This window comes from Microcebus murinus, chromosome 26 (genome assembly GCF_040939455.1).
Source record: "Microcebus murinus isolate Inina chromosome 26, M.murinus_Inina_mat1.0, whole genome shotgun sequence".
NCBI classification, from domain to species: domain Eukaryota; kingdom Metazoa; phylum Chordata; class Mammalia; order Primates; family Cheirogaleidae; genus Microcebus; species Microcebus murinus.
In genome coordinates, this window is record NC_134129.1 from 4,054,517 (window position 1) to 4,075,440 (window position 20,924).

Below are 20,924 nucleotides of genomic sequence, written 5' to 3' on the forward strand. Positions count from 1 at the left end.
TATTAGCGTTCACTGATATAAAAAGGAAAACAACGTGTGGACGTGTGTATTTTTAAAAGCCATAACTCGCAAAGACACTTCTGTACTCCATTTCTCAGAGGAACAAACCCCTAACAATTCAGGAGAGTAGACAGCTGAGCTCTGAGGTATGGCATGCTTATTAGGTCAGATATTGTACATAAAATGCTTAGCATAGTTTGTGATTGAGAAAATCTTTTTGATATGTGGTAACCATACACTTAATGTACTTATTTAAATACAAGATGAGGAGGCCGGACTCAACCTCTCAGATCTCCTGGTGGCCCAACACAAAGAGCATGTCTTGGAGTCAGGGACATCTGAGTTTAAATCTCAGCTCTACCAGTTACCACTTGGGTAGCTTTCCTAAATCCTAATTGTCTCTTCCATAAACTCACTAGCTACTTCATAGGATAATTACTTGAATTAAATGAACCAATCATATACAAAGAGCTAAGGGGTTAGCCTCGCATGAAGCAGAGACACAACCTAAGGTGTCCCTTGCTTGGTGGCTTCTCACCTTCTCCTTCCCAGCCTGTCTCTGTTATCTCCCTTTCCCTTCAAGAGAGGAAGGAGTGGGAGAGACAGTCAAAAGGATTGACACAAAAAGAAAAGATTAAAATTAGTCCTCGGAGGAAAAAGTCTCTTTAGATTTGCAGTATTTCCTGGAGCAAATTCTAAATCAACAGAAACCTCTGGGGGAAACCCCATGACCATTGTGAGTTGCTTCTCTTCATTCCTTGTATCACTACACACATTGAATCAACAATAATAAGCAAAATACTTTGTTTTACTTTATACCAATAAAGTCAAAATCCATGTCTAAAATAATTTGTGAATATTTTTCTGCTTGAATTAGCATATAAAATCAAACCAAAGATGGTCCCCATTTTATTTATTTATTTATTTATTTCAGAATATCACGGGGGCACAAACACTTTGGTTACATAAATTGCCTTTGTACAGCCCCAGTCAGAGCTACAAGTGTGCCCAACCCCCAGATAGCATGTATCACGCCCATTAGGTATGAATTTACCCCTCCCATCCTCCCTACTGGAATTGATAAATAAATTCAGCAAAGTCTCAGGGTATAAAAATCAATGTACACAAATCAGTAGCATTCATATATGCCAACAACAGTCAAGCTGAAAACCAAATTAAAGACTCAATACCTTTCCAATAGCCACAAAGAAAATAAAACACCTAGGAATATATTTAACTAAGGAGGTGAAAGATCTCTACAGGTAGAACTATGAAACATTGAGGAAGGAAATGGAAGAGACATAAACAGGTGGAAAACAGTACCATGCTCATGGATTGGCAGAATCAACATTGTTAAAATGTCTATACTACCCAAAGTGATCTACAGATTCAATGCAATCCCTGTTAAAATACCAACATCATTTTTTGCAGATCTAGAAAAAATAATTCTACACTCCATATAGAACCGAAGAAGACCCCATGTAGCTAAAGCAACCTTAAACAAAAAGAACAAAGTGGGAGGCATCAGTTTACCAGACTTCAAGCTATGCTACAAAGCTATAGTAATCAAAACATCATGGCACTGGCACAAGAACTCAGACATTGACCAATGGAATAGGACTGAGAACCCAGATATAAAGCCAATCTCATAACCCCATCTGATTTTTAACAAAGCAAACAAAAACATACACTGGGGGAAAGAACCCCTATTCAGTAAATGGTGCTGGGAAAATTGGATAGTCACATGTAGAAGACAGAAACAGGATCCGGCACCTCTCACCCCTCACAAAAATCAACCTAAGGCACGAAACTATACGAATTCTAGAAGAAAGTGTTGGAAAAAATCTTACAGACATTGGCCTAGCCAAAGAATTTATAAAGAAGACCCCAAAAGCAATGATAGCAACAACAAAAATAAACAAATGAGACCTGGTCTCTGTTTTCTAAAACAGCCAAGAAAATTAGGAAAGGTCCCAGAAAAATAAAATAAAGCATAAAAGAAATCAGACCATAGGAGCAAGATTCCAAAGAAATTAAAATCCAGCCATGATTTGTAATACTAGTATTTTATATCTGAGCTACTTGGGACAAGGGCTGCCAGGGCCACCGTTTCCTGCCGTGGCTAATACAAAGCAATCACATTCAAGATGAAAATTAATTCAAGATGCTGTCAACGTTGACTTTGTTGTAATTTGGTATCTTTATATCACACTAAAGAATGACTTTTGTTATTTCATTTCCTTTTAATTAAAGAGTTTGTTATTTGGATTAATAATTGTAATGCTGTTTAGGGAAGCTAAGTGACAATAATAGAGGGGTAAAAATGGCTAAGAAGAAAAGTGGCCCAACTTCACAAGAAAACAAAAGATTTTCTATTTTTTGACAATTTGCAAACCAGTACAACATAGAAAATGAAATATTTTGGTGGTGTTAAATGATAACACATTAATCAATATCACTGTTACATTTCAGGCTTTAAAAAATTTATTTCCAACAATATAAAGAAATTTTAGCCCATGTTGGTGGTGATTTATATGAACTGTGCAGAACGTTGAATAATAAAATTAAGTTTTTCTAGATAACACTTTGAAATTTAGCCAAGAAAAATGAGGCAGCCTAATGCTTGGAAATAGTCAGTCAGATCTCAATTACCTGCACAAGTCTGATGACAGGTCACCGGCATAAGCCAAGCCACACATTCAAAAAAGTAAGGAGAGAAATGATCCAAGTATATAAATCAAATTTGGGTGACATAAGAATTACCTGGGAAGCTTTTTCTGCTTTTTTTTTAAAAAATGCTGATTCTTTATCTCTATCTTGAAGAATTCAATCAAGATCTCTAAAGATGAAGCCTAGGGAATGGTGAGTCTCATGTGGCCCAAATTTGAGGTGCATTCATTCAAGCAACCTCCCCTTTTTCTTCAAAATAACATTAAGGATTGGTCGTATAGACCATTAATCTACGCTGGGGAAGAAGACTGAGTATACATTTTTTATTTCATCCATGCAACCACAGGCTATAAATCAGTGATTTCTGACCTGACAGATCACAGCTGCCCAATTCTTATTGCCATCTACTCTGCCTAAAGTGCTTTGTCGTCATAAGCAGGATTTCTGTTTACACTGCCCAGTGGGAACTGGAAAAAAAAGGAAAGACTTGAAAGACAAATTATCTCCCTGGCTTGATGAAAAATAGAAGCCAAAAAACCTTACCAAAAGAGCTCCAACTCCAAGTCTAAAAGACTGGGTGGGCAAGACATGGAAGGGTTTATAATGGTTTTTTGTTTGAAGAGCTGTATGTTTCTAGATCATCTGAAACATCAGGTCAGTATAAGCTTACACAAAAATCAATTCCAGATGGATAAAAAATTTAAATGAAAACATAAAAGAACTAAAACATGTGAGTAAATATTTTTCTAATCTTAGGGTAAGGAAAGCTTCTCTAAATATACCATGAAAATAAGGAACTATAAAAAACTGATCATTTTGACTATATAAAAATTTAAATCTGTACAACAAAAGAAATCATAAATGAGGTTAAAAGACGTATGGTACCTCTAGGAAAAATATATTTTCTTATATTTCTCACAAACAAAGAAAAAATATCCTTATTATATATAAAGAGTTTTTACAAGTCAATGAGAAAAAAAACTAGATTCCCTCAAAGAATAATACACTAAGGACACAAGTATAAAGAAGTTTAGATAGTAAAAATAAGATATTCACCTTCACTAAAAAAAAATATCAAAGAACTTTGAATTGAGTAAGAATCAGCCATGATTTTCCAACCCACAGAATGACAAAAATGAGGATATAGGACAAAATTCTGTTTTTGTAAGGGTATGGGCAAGTGGGCATTCTTGTCCATTCCTGATAGAAGTATAAACTGGTATAATGTTTATGGAGAGTAATTTGAAACAAATATCAACAAATAAAATAGTATATCCTGCAATCATTCTGCTAGGAATTTACCCAAAGGAGGTAATCAAACAATGAAAATGTAGTTAATCACTATAGTATTGTTTACAAAAGAGAAAACTGGAAACAACTGAAAGTCCACTAAGAGGGTATCTTAGTGGACTATAATTAAGTAAATTATAGCACATGCATTATGTGTATATATAGATGTAATCTTTAAAATGATGCTAAAGATTCATATTGAAGTGGAAATACTAGTGTTATGAAACAGCATGTATATGATCTCATTTATGTAAAATTCCATACATCAATTTTCCGGGTACGCAAGAATGGCAAAATGTATGGAAAGATGTTTATGAAAATGGTAATAAAGATTATTTCTGGGTGATGGGCTTAAGGGCAAATTACTTTCTACAGAATTTTTTTTGGATTGTTAGAATTTTCTAAAATACATAATTATATCTTATTTTCAAAATAATTTCAAACCAAACACAAAATAATTTAGAACTTAGCATCACTTGGGACCCCCCCAACCGTGCTCAAATCACTTTCACTTTCTGATCAAGAAAATAGAATGGACAAAGGTCTTTCAAGTAAAACAAAAAACAACCCAATGCAAATTACTTAACTTCTATCAAATAGATTTAATTCAGAACTTGTACATGAAGTAAAGCACATTATTTAAAGTTAAATTTCCTTTCTGGAAGAAACAATAGCCAATAAACTTTAGCAGCAACTAAACAATGCAGAATCCTTACTTTGTCACTAAACAGGCTTATTTATTTTTGCCTACCAAAATAACCAAATTGTGCCATTCCAACAGACTTTTTGAAATTAGAATATGTTTCTAGTGTAGATTAATATGTCATCTTATAATTCCACTTCAGGAAGGAAATGTATTTTGGTGCCAAACTGCAACACTCAGGTAAACTGAAATTATTGTACAGTTCTCAATAAAGCAATTATCAATTCACTTTAATCTTGCTGTTATCAGTTACACGTAAGCTTTGAAAATAAGTTTCTGTCTTATGAAGGAATATCATATGTGAATAAGAAATGATACATTTCCAACTTAAGCAGACTGATTAAATATTCTCAGCACAGCAGTATGTTAAAATAAAATCTTAAATTTGGAGATGCAAGTTATAAATGTTCCTTATTATGAGACAAGTTCCCTTAAAATGAGCTATGTTAGGCTCCATAAATACCACAAAATTCACAGAATTCTAAAAATCTTACTGTATTCTTTTGCTAAAAGATTTGTGAAAATAGGATTATATTTACTCCTGGAAAAAAATTAAAATTACTTTCTTCACTCAGTCTTCATTCTAGACTGTGCTTAGTCATTCAAAATCAAGACTGTAGACTTAAATTAAAATACCTTTTTCTTCATTCCATAAAGCTAAGAAGAACAATTTTTAAATAACTCAAGACTTGCCATAAAGTATCAAAAATTATTCCTTACAGCAGTATCTTGTCCATAGACTAAGCAATCCATAAATATTTGCTGATTTAGTTTGATATCAAAGTTCCATTCTGACAGTTCTTTGAATGAAAAACCCATAACAGTGATAAATTCTGGTGAATTATATTTAGACATTGACTTTTAAAAATATAATTAGAAGTATCTAAATGAATAGACCAGCATATTTGTTTAGCAACCAAGAATATAAATGCAATTGGCTCTCTGTAGCAAGTCCTCCTGCATCTGCAGATTGAAACAACTGCAGATCAAAAATATTGGGGGGGGGGACAATGAAAAATAACAATACAACAATTAAAAAATACAAATTAGAAACACAGTATAACAAGTATTACATAGTATTTACATTGTATTATGTATTATAAGTAATCTAGAGATTATTTATAATCAGAAGCAGAATGTGTGTAGGTTATACACAAATATATATGGGGCTTGAGCATCTGTGGATTTTGCTATCCATAGGGGTAGGAGGAGTCCTGAAACCAATCCCCTACTAGTACCGAGGATGACTCCACAATGCAGTGAGTTGGCATGCGTGGTTACAGAGAGTTTAGTGTTAAAGGGACATATTTTTAGGATGGTGAGACTGAAAAGCCTTTGTCTACTTGACAATATGGCAAGGAGACCAGAGCATTATGGTGGGACTTATATAAAGGATAATAATACTGCACAATTCCCAGGCTTCAGAGAGCTTATGCTCTAGTCCTTCACTGCTGAGCTCTAAGAACAGGAAATAATCACAAGTCAGCGTTGGATCCTAGGAGAAAGAAAGGTCGACTTTTGGTAAAGTGGTTCAATTGCTCCCTGAAGCCCAAGCTAAATTTTAATCGCCCACACGTAACAAGAAATCCACGGATACCCACTCTGGTAAGCCCCCGAGTCCTCTCAGAGCAGCCTGGTGGGCAAAATGTGGATGCCAAATTGGGGGATTCATGCAGTCATCTATGTTGGAATCGTAATTTGATTATACTTGGAGCCACCATAGCCTCATCTGTTTTATTTTGAACAGAGTTTCATGGGAAATGATCTATATGGCTCCTAAGATCATCTGTTTCCAATGAGATATATATGTAGATATGTATAATTATATATGTTTACATATGTGTGTATAGATATATATATTTCAGCTCTAAAATAGATGCTTAAATGTAAATGTCTTCAAGCAGGCAAGACCTCCTGAACAGAAGCTGGCAGAAGAGTTTGCTTAGACAACAGCCGTGCAGTGACTCATCTGTGTTTTCACAACATGTTTCTACCCAGCACCCATGTCTATTTGTAGCCTGACAATAAAGGCCCTATGTGAGCCATCTCTGAGCTGCCTGCCTTTAAAAGCAAGGACACTGTTCTCAGTTGACTCATTTAAGCTGTCTGTGCTTTTGAGAATAACCCACTGCCACATTTATGAAGGCATGTGATACAACTCCAGATTATTTCAGGCTCTGGCAATGCTTTTCCGCTTAGCCTTGGTCTAGTGTTTAGAAAACCAAGTGAAGCCAGACGACTTCGCCCCCTAAATGAGCCCACTGCATACCGCTACTATTATCTCTTGAGGCCGCTGGAAAAGACTGTTTTCACCACCATCCACTGTAACTGGGATTCAAAATTAGAATTCTAATCTATTTTGCTCACCTATATTTATCCCCAGTGCTTAAAACAATGCTGAACACACAGCAGACACTCCACAAACACTTGCAAAGGAATGAACTCTCCCCCCGCCCCCCACATAGACCTGTGAAATGACCTGGGCCTTTGCACCAAATCCATGAAGTATTTTCTTGTCCTGATACCAAGTCAAGAAGACTTCTCCTGCCAGAAAATCAAAATTTTTGGATGGCAAAGTACATAGTCCTTCAGGCATGAGATACTCTCCTACATATTAAACCACCCTACTGCCTAGTCCTTAAATTAAGATAAAACTATTTGTTGAATTTCAGTTCAACAAACATATACTAACAGTCATTAATTTTCCATCTCTCGTTTTCATTGCTTCTGCCAACCACTGTGACTTCAAGAAATACCAAATTGTAGTTTAGGAAGAAGGCTTCGCCAATATACTTTTTTTTTTAAAGGAAAAAGGCTTCAGAAGGAGAGAAAAACAGGGGATGGAGTGTTTTCATTCACAGAAGCCTTTAACACAATGCATTCACAATTTCAGTGAGATTATCAATGGAGGCCATGAAGTCTCTTCATACAACAATCAGATTATATCTGGAAAATATCCTCATAAGTTTGTAAGTCAATTTCTAAGTGTAACAAGCAGCAAATGGTCATTTTAGTTGACTCCTTAACACCCTGAAACATCAAAAGCATTTAAGTCTTTAAAACCCAGAAAATAGAAAATTCCAGCAAGGCCTTTCCCAATTCATATAAGACAGAGGAGAAAAATAGCTGTTAACTACATAGGTTATGTATGTTACACAATAGAGTCCTCTACTTTCCCCAGAACTCGCTCATATAGAAGCTAATCCCTTAGGAGGGACCAAAACAGACGTGAACAGACTTCTTGCCTAGTGTCAGATGCAGCATTCTAAAGCTACGTCTTATGAGGCTACAAAGGGCGATGATTCAATTCAAAAAGGCAATAAACTAACACGCAGGAAGTGTGTTTATATCCCAATCTCAGTGAGAAGAATGTTCATCGAAAAAAGTTTAAAACTTATCTGCACAAGAAAGTCTCTATATATTCTGACGCACAGAAGACAGTTTTGTTCTTGCCACCCTTTCAAAATCACAGCTCGCTTTAATTTTCTTAACATGGGGCTGCCTGTATTACCCTCCTCTAGCTGGCCGCAGGGGCTGCTTGTTTTCTCGAATGGTCTGCTTTAGTTATCACTATGCTGTCATTTAGATGAAGAATAGCTGCCCAACTTGGATACAGGTCAGATTGTATAAAAATTCTGTTACTGACATCACTGTTACAATATAATTTATTCATTCTTGTCTCTTGAACTGAGGAAGTAAGGGGAAAACATTCTCTTTGTATATACATCCCTGTGTCCTCCCAGGTTTGGTTTCTACAGCCTGTGCTGCAGGTCTCTCACTGCTAACAGAGAGACATGTGTTCTTTGGCCAGCACAATATTATTTTTAAAAAGATTAATCAATTGTCAATATTTCTAAATCACCAGATTTCACTAATAATTTGAATTTTTAGCCTCTCTTCAAAAATCAGAAAATGAATACTGGGTACACATTCACATGGGAACAAATTATGCTGAGTTACAGCTGCCTCTTTCTGATGGTGCAGGGGCTCTTAGAAGTCATCACAGTCCCATGCTAGGACGAAGCCAGAGCTAGCCATGGGGAAAAGCCACGTGGAGAATCCCAGATTCCAGCTACTCCAGACACCCCGGCTTAGCCACCAACATTGAGTAAAGAAGCTGATGTATAATAACTTCAACCTCTGAGGCTGTCTGATGGCAAGTGCATGAGGGACCAAAAAGAAAACCACTCAGCTGAACCCAGCAGACACCAAAACCATGAAAGAGAGAAATAAAACTTGTTCATTTCTAAGTTTTGGGGTAACATGCTATGCAGCAATAGATAAGGGTTAAAAAAGAAAAGTGCACTTAACAAAGTAAAACACAATTGTATAAGTGATTTCTGATGTTTTACTTGGGTCAACATATATGTTATAGTCTCCATCTTATTTTTGTATTTAGGCAAAAATCTAGAACATGAATATACCAAGGAAAGAAAACATCAATGGAAGAAAAGCAATCCTTTGGAATCAGCTGCATTAAAAAAAAAAAAGTTGGCTGATAGCATTTATGAATGTCACATAAGTTAAACAATAATAAGTAGTAAAGTAGGAGGACAGAATTTGAAAAGGGCTTGAATCCGGTTCTTTGCATAGGAATATCAGCTGTATTCACTACTCCATATTCAGCACCTCACATAATACCTATTTATTTTAATGACTGGATCAACTAAAAGTAGTTTTGTACATATTTTTCTGATTGGTTGAGGGAATCTAAAACATCTCTTATATCACTAAAACTTTAACTGTTATTGTTGCCATAGGAAAGCAAATGCCATCTGCAAAGGAACCAACAAACTGCAGTTACAATTAATTGCACAAAATAAGTCAAGCCAGAGTCCTAACAGCCTAATGAGAATCAGGTCCAGGTGTGGAAGAAACAACTCTTGGCATGTATTGATTGAAGCCAAATTCTAACGGTAGGCATGCAAATCCAATCTTGAGCAAACCACTCAATTGTTTGATGACTCTATATGCTCACATGTAAAATTAAGCTAATCACACATTCCCTAAAAAAGTGTCATCATCCAGTTGAACAGAACATGGTCTGTATCTTCGAGGTAGTGGAAGAGCTAAACCTTTTGCACTGCACAAAAATTAAAGCAGCTGATATGCTTTTGCCCAAATAGAATTGTATATCCTCATTTCCTTCCCTTCTTTTCCCCACTTGTGACTCAAGCCAGATTTCATCGAGCTATTTTTGTCATTACTCAAATGCTGGAAATACAGCAGCAGGCCAGAAGCAAAGTAAAATGCAGCAACCAGCAAAAGAAAGAAAATCACGCTGAGTAACTGAAAGGCCATCTGCTCCGAGCCGCGCCGCAGGGGTGAGGAAGGCAATCTGGGCTGTACTATTTGTGTCCATCCCCAAAGCCGTACCCACCTGCATGTTTTCAGTGGCATCCCCAAGCAGTCCTCCAAAAGTGATGGCATTCGTTACGGTTGCCAGATAAATGAAGAGAATCGCCGAAAGAGCCTGAATATTTAGAGCATCGTAAAAATCGCTGGCGAAAAATGGTGCTTTCCTCTTTATGTCCTTGATTAGCCCACCGCAGAACCTGGACGGGGGGAAGGCAAACATGACCATGTAGGAAAGAATTTATATTTAAAATGATTGAATCAATGACAAAATACTACTTAGCTTCTTAAAATAAAACCAGAAAACTGAGACGGAATACATTTTCTTTTCTCTCTCTCTTTTGGTCACCAAATTAGGTGCCACATTCCCTAAAGACCAGCCAGTTGGTCCTTAGATGACAATGAACTGTGCAGATAAATTAAAATCTGTCATCTACTAAAGAAAAACATCCAAATATCCAAGCAGATCTCATAAGACCTTTTATAATCTTGCTAGAGCATTCTTTCCACATTCATTCATTCATTCATTCACTCACTCACTCACTCCTTCATTCATTCTTTCATCCCACAGATGCTCATGCCCACACTCGGGCGCTATTCTGAGTGCTGAGGATGCAACAGTGAAAAACTCAGGCCAAAGTGCCCCATCTTGATGGAGTTTACTTTGGGGGCAGAAGTGACGGGTGGACAATGAACAAGATAAATAAGCAAAATGTATAAAATTAAATGGGGAAGAGAGTTACGCAATACTGGAGAAAAGGTGGTGGGAAAACTTCTGACAGGGTGGCCAGAACAAGCCTCTGAGAAGGCGACTTTGGGGTAAAGACCTGCAGGAACCAAGGGAAGGAGGCGTGCAGGTGTGTGAGGAAGAAGGTACAAGCTGAGCCCAGGCCATGCATTAGCAGGTCGGCTGAGGGACTAACACATCAGTCTGCTCACCCTCCCAACCGGACCCCACTCCGCAGCCTTCCACAGGCTGTGGCTTCTGCCTAGAATGTCCTCTTCCAAAGCTCAACAGTTCTAGAAGTCTTGACCCTACTCTCAGAGTTCATACTTCCTCTCTGAGCTATCATACTGTATCAGGATTGTCTGTCTGTCTGTCTGTCTGTCTGGGCATCCACCAGGCAGTGCCCTGCTTCGGTTTGCTTAGTATATTCAGGGCTGTGCACAGTGCCAGGCCTAATGCAGACACTCAGTGCACTTAGCAAAGGCGAAATATGGAAGAATAAAATACAGTATGATTAAATGAAAAAATTAAATCCCAGAACTCTGCAGAAAAGGAAAAGGATATTCCTAATGGAAATAATTTATAAGGAATCATTCACAAAGGGGAGGGGGAGGAGAGAATGTTTTGTGTTCTCTATTCTTTACGAATAAAAGGGAAATAATTTCCTGCCAATTTGGGAGAGAAACCCAAGCGGGTCTTCAAGAGAAGGAAATAACTTCATTTCATTCAGATTCAATCGCAGATTAAAGTGACATACCTTTTTGTTTTCAAAAACCCTGTTTCTGAAAAGCCATATCTTCACAAAATGAGTGTCCCACTTAAAATTTTACTTAACCCAAAATAAAACAAAAAGGCTAATAGCGGAGAGGGAAGAATTATCGTGAAATTATCTGAAGCATCTGGGAAACCTGAATTCCCACCTGCTGAACAGGGACCCGTGGGTGCTCCTTTCTGAAACACGTCACTCCCTCTTAGGTAAACGTGGAAGTAAGAAAGCCCAGAGGGGAAGGCTGGCGCGTCCGTCAGTCCTCCTGCCATCTCTCTGGGCCCCACTCTGGCGTCCCCTCTGTCATCCCACTGCAGTCACCCTGCCGGGTCCTGTCCCCTCCCAGCCCAGCACTCGCCTGGAATCCCTCCATCCTCTGGAAGCCCCCTCTGATCACACTACCTAGAATCACAATACCATTCTCCCAACCCCAAAGTCCCTGTTTCTGCCTTAATTTTCCTCATCAAACCATCCCCACATTTGCTTTATTTGCTTATCATCCGTCTCCCACGGTTCCCGCGAGGGCAGTGGGCTATGTTTAATTCACTGCTATGTCCCCAGCGCCTGTGACAAACAGGGACAAACGGGCAAACCGATGAACAAACTGCTGGTGAAAGGTGAGGGGAAGTTCCGGTCGAAGGACAGCCTCGCCACCAGCACAAAAGATCTGTCCGTTACCGTCCAGTTCGCTGCAGCTCCTCGCAGTCCCCGTGGCCACCTCCGCCGTGCCCCCCGTCGTGGGGCGTGTCCCCGTTCATCTGCACGTTCTCGCCACCCGAGTACATGTTCTTCCTAAGACGACAGCAGAGCCCGAGGGCTATTAGTTTATCTGCGCAATTGGCTCCTTAGCCATATCGTGCCCTGGCTGATGGAAAGACGGAGTGAGAGAGTAAGATCATTATTTCTTCCTGCCATCCTAAGAGACAATTCTGGACGTGTTGTACAAGAGAACCAAGATAAATGATGACTAGGAAAGTTCAATGAACTGTGTATCTTATGAGACAGAAACTCCTTCACCTGGGAAATAAGAGGCTTCCAGATGATGGTTTCCCCTCAACTATCTCACCCCATTTCTTAACCTCATAAATCTAGAAGGACTCAACTTCAGCAAACTGATCTCTCCACATATACAGGGAGTCCCCAAAACATCCCCAAGAATGTCTGTGATTATTTTCCCATATCATAATCCAAGATCTCTCATTTATAATATAATAACTGATGAACATCACAATATATGACATCTATTTCACAGTGTCAAGGAAATGTGAAATCAAGGCACATAAGTAATTCATTTGAGAAAATACATCAAGTTAAATAAGAACCTGAAACTATTAGAGCAACAGCCCAACTTGACCTTCTCTAACACAACCTCCTTTTCGGGGATACCCCCAGCAACCGAAAAGTCTCAACTGTCCAATAATTTACCTTTTGTCAGACGATGGAAGACTCTTAGGGGGCTCTATCCGGATGGCTGGATCCCACTCCCCAGGTGGAAGGACAATGACTTCGTCTAGGAACTCATCGATGCCCGCAATGAGGTCGTGCCTGTCTTTTGCTTTATAAGCGATGTCATGGAACACCTAGAAAATAGTGGAGGCGTGCTGATCCACAAGAGAACTTTCCAAAGCCTCATACCATGACAAGACCGAAGAATGTAATCCAAGGTCCATGGTGATATTACCATAGCCGTGCTTCTCTATCCCTATTATTTGGCCTGCCCAAAATATGTCGGGATTCAGATTATCATCTCAAAGAATAGAGTCAGAGGCATGAGGCGGCAGCTATGTTTTTGATGTGTTCTTTCCTAGAAATACCGTACAGCGACATTGCCTTCCGGCTCCCGCTGGTGTGGGCCGCTCCTGACCTGGCTGCTCTAGAAGCCAGATGATAATGGTTTGCAGAGTTATACTGAAGAGTTATTCCCCAAGATAAAAATTCCTGGGACAATAAGTTGCTGATAATTCACAAAGGAAAAGTTCAAGCTGAGTGTTAAGGCCAGGTTAAGACCAAAACACTGCAGTTTTCAAACACACAAATAATGTGGGATATTAAAAAAAGAAAAATCTGAGCTGTATTGGCAGCACATAAAGCAAAGGGACTTAAATAGGTGATCATCTATCTTTCAGCAAGGCAATAACTAAACCATGCAAGGCATCAAATGCTTCATATCTTTTATACAGATCTCCAAAGAAGGAAGTTCCAAAATGTACACAATCCTTTTCATCAGCTGTTCCTTTCTTCTTCTGAGCTGATGATCTATAAGTTCTTTACACATAACCTAAAGTTTTCATACTTCCTAAGTCGAATTCTTCAGTCTTCAGAAGGGAAGATGGCCCCTGTTCAACACCCTTACCTATTCTCAAAGATTACTACTAAATCTCTTCTCCTAGAAGGAATCATTGAAAGCTATCGATTAAGTAATATTTAGCAGTCTAAGGATGGTGGGGCTGCGGGGAGGGTGACACTAAATGCCAGCACATCATCTGTGGCAGACACCGCCATCCTCAACCGTATTTTCTCTTGCCATCTCCTACTACAGATGCTGAAAAGTCAGCGATTTCCCAGCCAACTCTGCAGATAAAGATGAACAGTTCCAACCCATGACATAAGAAAAAGCTATGTAAGAAAGCTTTAGAATATCTGCTAAAAGAGACAGATACAGCTAGCATTACCCCATCCTTCTTCCTACCTTGAATGCAGAGGACATGACTGTAGGTGACTGTAGGCAAAGCTGTTTTACCATATTGATAGGAAAAAAAGCATGCCATCTTAAGACCACAAAGCAAGAGCCTTAGCTCTTGATCTATTATTAACCGCTTAAGTTAAACCACCCCCAACAACTATCAACCTTCAAACTTCCTGTTACATGAGAAAAACAAATCCCACATGGTTTAATTCACTACAAGTCTATTACTTGCAGCCTAACGCATTCCTAGTTGATATATCTTAGGAGGAAGGATTTTAAAGAGAAAGAAAGAAATTAGAAAAATACAAAAACAAATAAATTAAACCACTGAGATGTGGGAAAGAAATGTTCCCTTGAGGCAAAAAAACCAGCATAGTCATGCTTCAACACTCCCAGCCCCAGAATAAAGTAACCACTTGAAAATCACACAGAACTTCTGTAACTCAGGAGAAAAGTATCCTATTCTCCAGTTAGCACATGGAAACACTGAAAAATCAATGAATGAAGCAAAAGCAAAACACTTGGGGAAATAATAAATTATAATAGAAAGACACAAAAGCAGAAATTAATGATTCTATATTTTAACAGTATTTCTTCTCCTATGGGACTAGGCTAGAGTTTTATCATGTCTAAAATGCCTACAACAACATTCTAGCTGTCATGAGAATGAGGTCATGAGAATAATTCCAAAGTCCCTATACTAGGTACTCTGCTGGAATGGTTGCTAATGCATTTTAGATGTGTATCATTCCTTCTCACAAAATAAGTGAACATAAAAACATAAACCTAAGAAAAATGCACTATCCAATGTACTGTGCATTATTTTATAGAACGTAGCATTTCTGAAATAATGTAGTATATGTACATTTGAATGCCCAGAGTTGATATATCAAACATTGTAGAGACAAAGTTAATACAATGACCTTGAACTTTTTAAAGAGTATTTAACATACATGAGTTTTAAGAACTGAAAATGTTTAGAAAAAGAAAGGAAAACATGTTTAATTCCAGCATGGGGTTTAGAATCCAAAACAAAATGTATGCCTGACTTTTTGAAAACTGTAGAGGAGTCAGCTCATTTGCCACAAATGACTGTCCCTCATGTTATAAGGACGGCTAGTGACCACATAATTCTGACTGAATAAATCGTGATGGTCAATTCACAGTACGAAAACCACCCAAGTAGGAATTCGCAGAACCCCGTCTTCCTGAGTCCTACCTCGTCGGACATCAAGGTGGCGATGGCTCTGCCAATCTCGTGGTAGGACTTGGCCTTCCCCTTAGGCCCTAAGAGAATGAACAAGAACCTAATGGAAAAGGAAGAAAGCAGAGTCTATAACACACACGTCATCAAAGTCAACGCACATAAAACTGAGAAACATTTATCTTAGTTCATAAAAAGGTTAGGTATCAAATTAATCCTGAAAATAAAGGTAATATTCTTGATAATATGCAGGATACTCTTTCACGCTATTGTGAAACACAAATCGTTGTTCAGTTTATTTGGAGGCAAAGGAGAATTTAGCACTGAAACCTGAGAAGCTTCTTCCCTGAACAGGAAGGGTTCATTTTACACACTTTCTGAGTTATTCAATCTTTTTTTTTTAAACTTTTCTCTCTCCATTTCTACTGACTTTCAGAATCGTTGGAGCAAATCCATTAAGCACAATAACTAGAAAGACTTAGCACACCTTCACGTTTCTCCAGCTTTCCCTCACTCGATATGGGCAGTGACAAGTGATCCTCTCCATACTTTTAAGAAATGTTTTCACCCAGAAGTGACTGGGAGTCAGCAAAAACCAAGTGCTCTACCCGTAAGCCACATGCTGACAGCCAGAGGAAGGAAAGTGACATATAAGAGAGATTCAAAATAAAGCATCATTCACGGGCAGTGAAAATTCTTCTGTGGGTGTCCTCATTTTTGTTTCCAAATATTTTTTGTCCATAATGCACAAAGTATTGCTCCATATAAAACAGATTCTGAAACATGCAATAATGAACCTACCCCACTTAGTTCCACCTCTTATCAAGCTGGAAGGAATCTTCCACTGATCACAAGGGCAAAGATGCACATCTCCACTGGGGGGGAGGGAACTTGGTAAGTGAGTATGGAAAAACATACAGACGGTTGCACTAATTGCAGTTCCACCAGCAGTGTAAGAGTGTTCCTGTCTCTCCACATCCTCGACAGCATTTGTTGTTTTGGGATTTTTTGATAGTGGCCAATCTCACTGGCGCTAGGTGATATCTCATTGTGGTCTTGATTTGCATTTCTCTAATGATTAGAGATGTTTTAAATTTGGTATATGTTTACAATGGAATATTACTCAATTTCAAGAAACGACAGTGAACTAGCACCCCTTATATCATCCTGGATTGAGCTTGAGCCCATTATCCAAAGTGAGGTGACACAAGATCAGAATAATGGGCTCCACATGTACTCGCCATCAAATTGGTACTGACTGATTAACACTATAGTGCTCAAAGGGTGGTGGTGTTCACCAGGGATTTGGGGATTGGTGGGGTAGACCCACATCTGAGGGATGTGGCGAGCACTGTGGAGGGGAAGGGCATGCCTCTAACCCTTGCTAGGGAGAGGCAAAGATATAAAATGCAACCAAATGTTTGTACTCCCATATTTTCTTGAGAAAAAAAACCTACAGAAGGTGACTCTAGATAAATCCCTGCCTTGATATTGGTCCCGTCTTACCTAAAGGGGAGATAATGAGGACAATAAAAATATCATATGCTTGCACAGCTTTTCAAAGCCTGCAAACCATTTCACATTCATCACCTTATTTAAATTTCCATTCAACCCTTTGCAATAAGGACAGGTGTCCTATTCCCACTTAATGGTGAGGAAACCAAGGCTAAAGAAGGTTAATGGACAAGACCAAGGTCTGTGCCTAGCAAATGACAGACAGCAAACAGGCCTTCTGACCTCCTGTTATTTTCACCACACACTTCTGCCTGATAGTACCCACCCAGTCCATATACCATGGTTGTGATTCAGCAGAGAAAGGCTCTCCAACAATGACTTCCACAGGCCACTGTGGGAAAAGAGTCTGTGGATATCTAGCCAGGGACAAGAAATCTTAGGCAAGATTTTATGGCACCAGAAATGGTTTAGCACTTTGCTTAGCAGAATTTTATTTTTCATTTATTTATTTCTATTCCTCACATTAAATTAAAAAAAAAAAGATTGACAGAATGTACTCTACAAAATGTTAGGGTCTGTTCCAAAATGCTCTTGAATGTATAATTAGTTTTATTCACATAAAATTCAACCCAAAAGGGATAGGAAAAAAAAACAACACAGAAATTAGAATGTAAAAAGGTATCTGCAAGTGTACTCAGATTTTATACCAGAATACCCATAAAACCATTTAGCACTTAATTGCTTAGAAACCAGTTCTAGAGTGGAGCGGCACACTCACTTTCAAGTGTTATCATAGCAGATGAAACAGCAAAAGCAATCAGCAGGCACAAAAGTCTGTTCAAGTATGAAGGAAGTCATTATTAGAATCGGGTTTTAGTTCTTCTCACACTGAAGGTTCAATTGATACTATTTTAGAACCTTCCTTCCTTTGAGGCCAGCCCCAAGTTATATACCTACAGTATCATAAAATGCTTCTTTATGAAAGTAAAATGGATTTTTCTAAAACCAATCACTGAGTTGAGTGCAACCAATGCCAAAAAAACTTAATCACTAAAGCAAAATATAACAGTAGCATTGGTCACATTTCCCAATTTCACTTGCCTGTCTACAAATGGCCAGCTGTCAAATGGGACAATAAGGTTGTAGTTTTAGGCAAAAAGAGGAAGAGGCTGTTTAATGAAGGAAAATACCAACACCTGGGTCCTTTATTTAGCACATTATTAAATAATGGCTTTCTTTGGTTTCTAATTTTGTATTATTTCAATGTATCTAAATATTAAGCTTTCAGTAATATCTTATATCCGAAACTTTTCCAGAACCTCTCTGTATCTCTTCCTACCTCTTCCTAGCAACCTCCATCACGATTACAGCTTACAAATACACATTATGGAAATATATTTATCAACTGACACATGAGTTAATTATCAGGTTGACTATATGGGAACAAAGTCAAACAATGTCTTGTTGGTGAGAAAAACACTGTCAGTCATTCACAGCCCTCAAGCATAAACTTTGGCAGACGATGGGTATTTCAAAAGCTGATAGAGTAATGGAGCTCCCAGGTTAAATCCCATGAGATAAGGGCATACATTTTCAATAAAATATTTACTCTCTGGTCTCTGCTAAATAGCACCAACCAAAAATGAATGGAAGCAGCAGATCAAAAATGTCTGTAACATATTATAGCAATAAGCCCACTATACAAGAATTATATTGGTCCAATAACCTAGATATAAAGGTAGTAATCCTCTTTCCTGGGTAATATAATTTTAACTTTTAAAAAAAGATGTTTATTAGTGGAATTATCACCAAATGCCAAAGAGAAACAACATGGTGACATATCAGATAGTTAAAATTTTCACATTACTCCAATCAGAAACAATTCAGTAAATCTAACTCCTCACAGTTACCTCAAGTCAAGACTTTCCTTTGTAAGAGCAGAGACCCTTAAGAAGCTTCTAATCTGGATTGCATTACTGAAACGAGATGAGAGATCTGGGAAAACTGAACACACAGAACAACCCAGCAAGTTGCAGTTTGCTCTGCCTAAAGCCTCTTCTCTCCTCTTTAACCCTCCAAGAAGCGAAAGCTGCTACAACTTTTATGATTGAAATACATCCCGCCAAACTCAGCGTTTATAACGTACTGAAAACTCCTTTCATGACCCAAGATGTTTTTTGTTAATAAACAGATGCTATTTTTAACCAGAAGCTTTTTCCTTTATTAACAAATTAGGGTAAACATCACATTTGTGTGGCTGAAAGGGCACAGCCCACATTGACAGCTCGGAAAAATTATTAATTTATACTGCTGAGTTCTGTTTATTCACTCGTCAACAGAAATAAGTCAGGGATAGAATTTTTTAACAGTGCCTGGTTATCTCAACAACCATCACATGACGCCCTTTTCTACTTTTGTGAGGTTTTTCATATAGTTAATTACGCCTGGGGAGGATGCATCTAGCATTCTTGCAACAAAAAGAAATACTTGCCAGATGATCCACGTCTGGAACCAATGGCCTGTGCTCATGTTCACAAAATAATTATAGGCAGAGAAAGACCATAATATCAGAAAGGAAGTCAGCCTTCCTAAATCACTCAATGTTTTCAGAGAGGATGAGCACCTCCTCTCCTTGATACATCACAGCTATTTCTAGAATAAACTCAGCATGTACCAATCCTTTACTCCCTTCTCTCAAAACAACAGTGAATCAAATAACCCATTATCCAGCTTCAGCAGCTTCGGAAAATGTGCCTAAACTGTAGCTTCCACAGCAGATTCATGAGAACCACAACCCCATCATAACCACATGCAGTATACTAGAGCTAGCAATTAAATTGGTGAACACAACAAAAGTAAACTGGTAGGACTTCCATCCCAATCCTTCTAATAATTTTTAATGGTTTTGATGATTAAGCACAAACTACTTCTTTTAGAGAAATAATCACTTATATTATATATGTTCACTTATATTTCATGCTACTAAAAAGGTAAAACACGCAGATTTTTAAAAGGACTAGAGCTTACTGAATAACCATTTGTCTCAGATATACAAATAAAGATCAGAAAAGGACAAACTGATCTGGGTTTTCTAAATTATTCTTTGTGGGAGAATCCTAAAACATTTTATTCCAATCCATTTTAGTTAGATATCTCCCTAGACTCTTCCTAGAAGTCTGGCCTCAGAGTCAAAAATCTGCAGTTCTTTTTCCCAGCACTGACGGCGGATTTTCCCTTCACCTCCACCTCTCAACTGCAAAATGGTAGCAAGAATACTTCTCCTAGAGAGCTCAAAAATATGAATGAGTGGTGGCCTCTGTGGACAGATACATGATGACAGCAAGAAAAGTGCCTGCAAGATGCTAGGAAAATCATAAACACATGCCACCAAGTCACCAAGACCAGAGAGCAGAGTTTGTTGGCTCTCATATGAATGGCAAGAAGGGCCCCTACATAGACATCCACCGGGGGACAGTTGTCCAGCTGCAAGAGGAGGCTAAAACAGATGAACCACAGCAAAGCCTGTGAATTGTACACAAGAAAGGGGAGCAGCTGCAGCCACACTTCCTAAAAGGGCCGTGGTAGTAATACAGTTTATTAGAAATAGTAATACTAATAATAATAGGAGCATAATTTCCTGCCACTTTTAAAAGAAAAAATGCTCATTAAAAGATGTGCACAACAAGGCTGTGGAAACAGCCCAAGTGCCCATCAATCCAAGAATGGATTAATCAAATGTGGTATATGTATACCATGGAGTACTATTCAGCTCTAAGAAACAATGGTGATATAGCACATCTTATATTTTCCTGGTTAGAGCTGGAACCCATACTACTAAGTGAAGTATCCCAAGAATGGAAAAACAAGCACCACATATACTCACCAGCAAACTGGTATTAACTGAGCAGCACCTAAGTGGACACATAGGTGCTACAGTAATAGGGTATTGGGCATGGGGGAGGGGGAGGGGCGGATATATACATACATAATGAGTGAGATGTGCACCATCTGGGGGATGGTCATGCTGGAGACTCAGACTTGTGGGGGGAGGGGGGGAAAGGGCATTTA

The 20,924-nt window shown here is 38.4% G+C and overlaps 1 protein-coding gene across 13 annotated transcripts in view; it reads right to left on the reverse strand.

The window, feature by feature from the left end:
* The window catches only part of SLC4A4 (solute carrier family 4 member 4), a 427,648-nt gene that overhangs the window by 85,085 nt on the left and 321,639 nt on the right, over positions 1 to 20,924 (reverse strand). For all 13 annotated transcript variants that reach the window (XM_012785922.3, XM_012785920.2, XM_012785923.2 and 10 more), the window contains 4 exons: positions 15,417 to 15,504; positions 12,937 to 13,091; positions 12,190 to 12,303; positions 10,044 to 10,218 (listed from right to left, as the gene is read on the reverse strand). In XM_012785922.3, the coding sequence (XP_012641376.1) occupies positions 10,044 to 10,218; positions 12,190 to 12,303; positions 12,937 to 13,091; positions 15,417 to 15,504 (532 nt within the window). The remainder of the gene's footprint in view (positions 1 to 10,043; positions 10,219 to 12,189; positions 12,304 to 12,936; positions 13,092 to 15,416; positions 15,505 to 20,924) is intronic.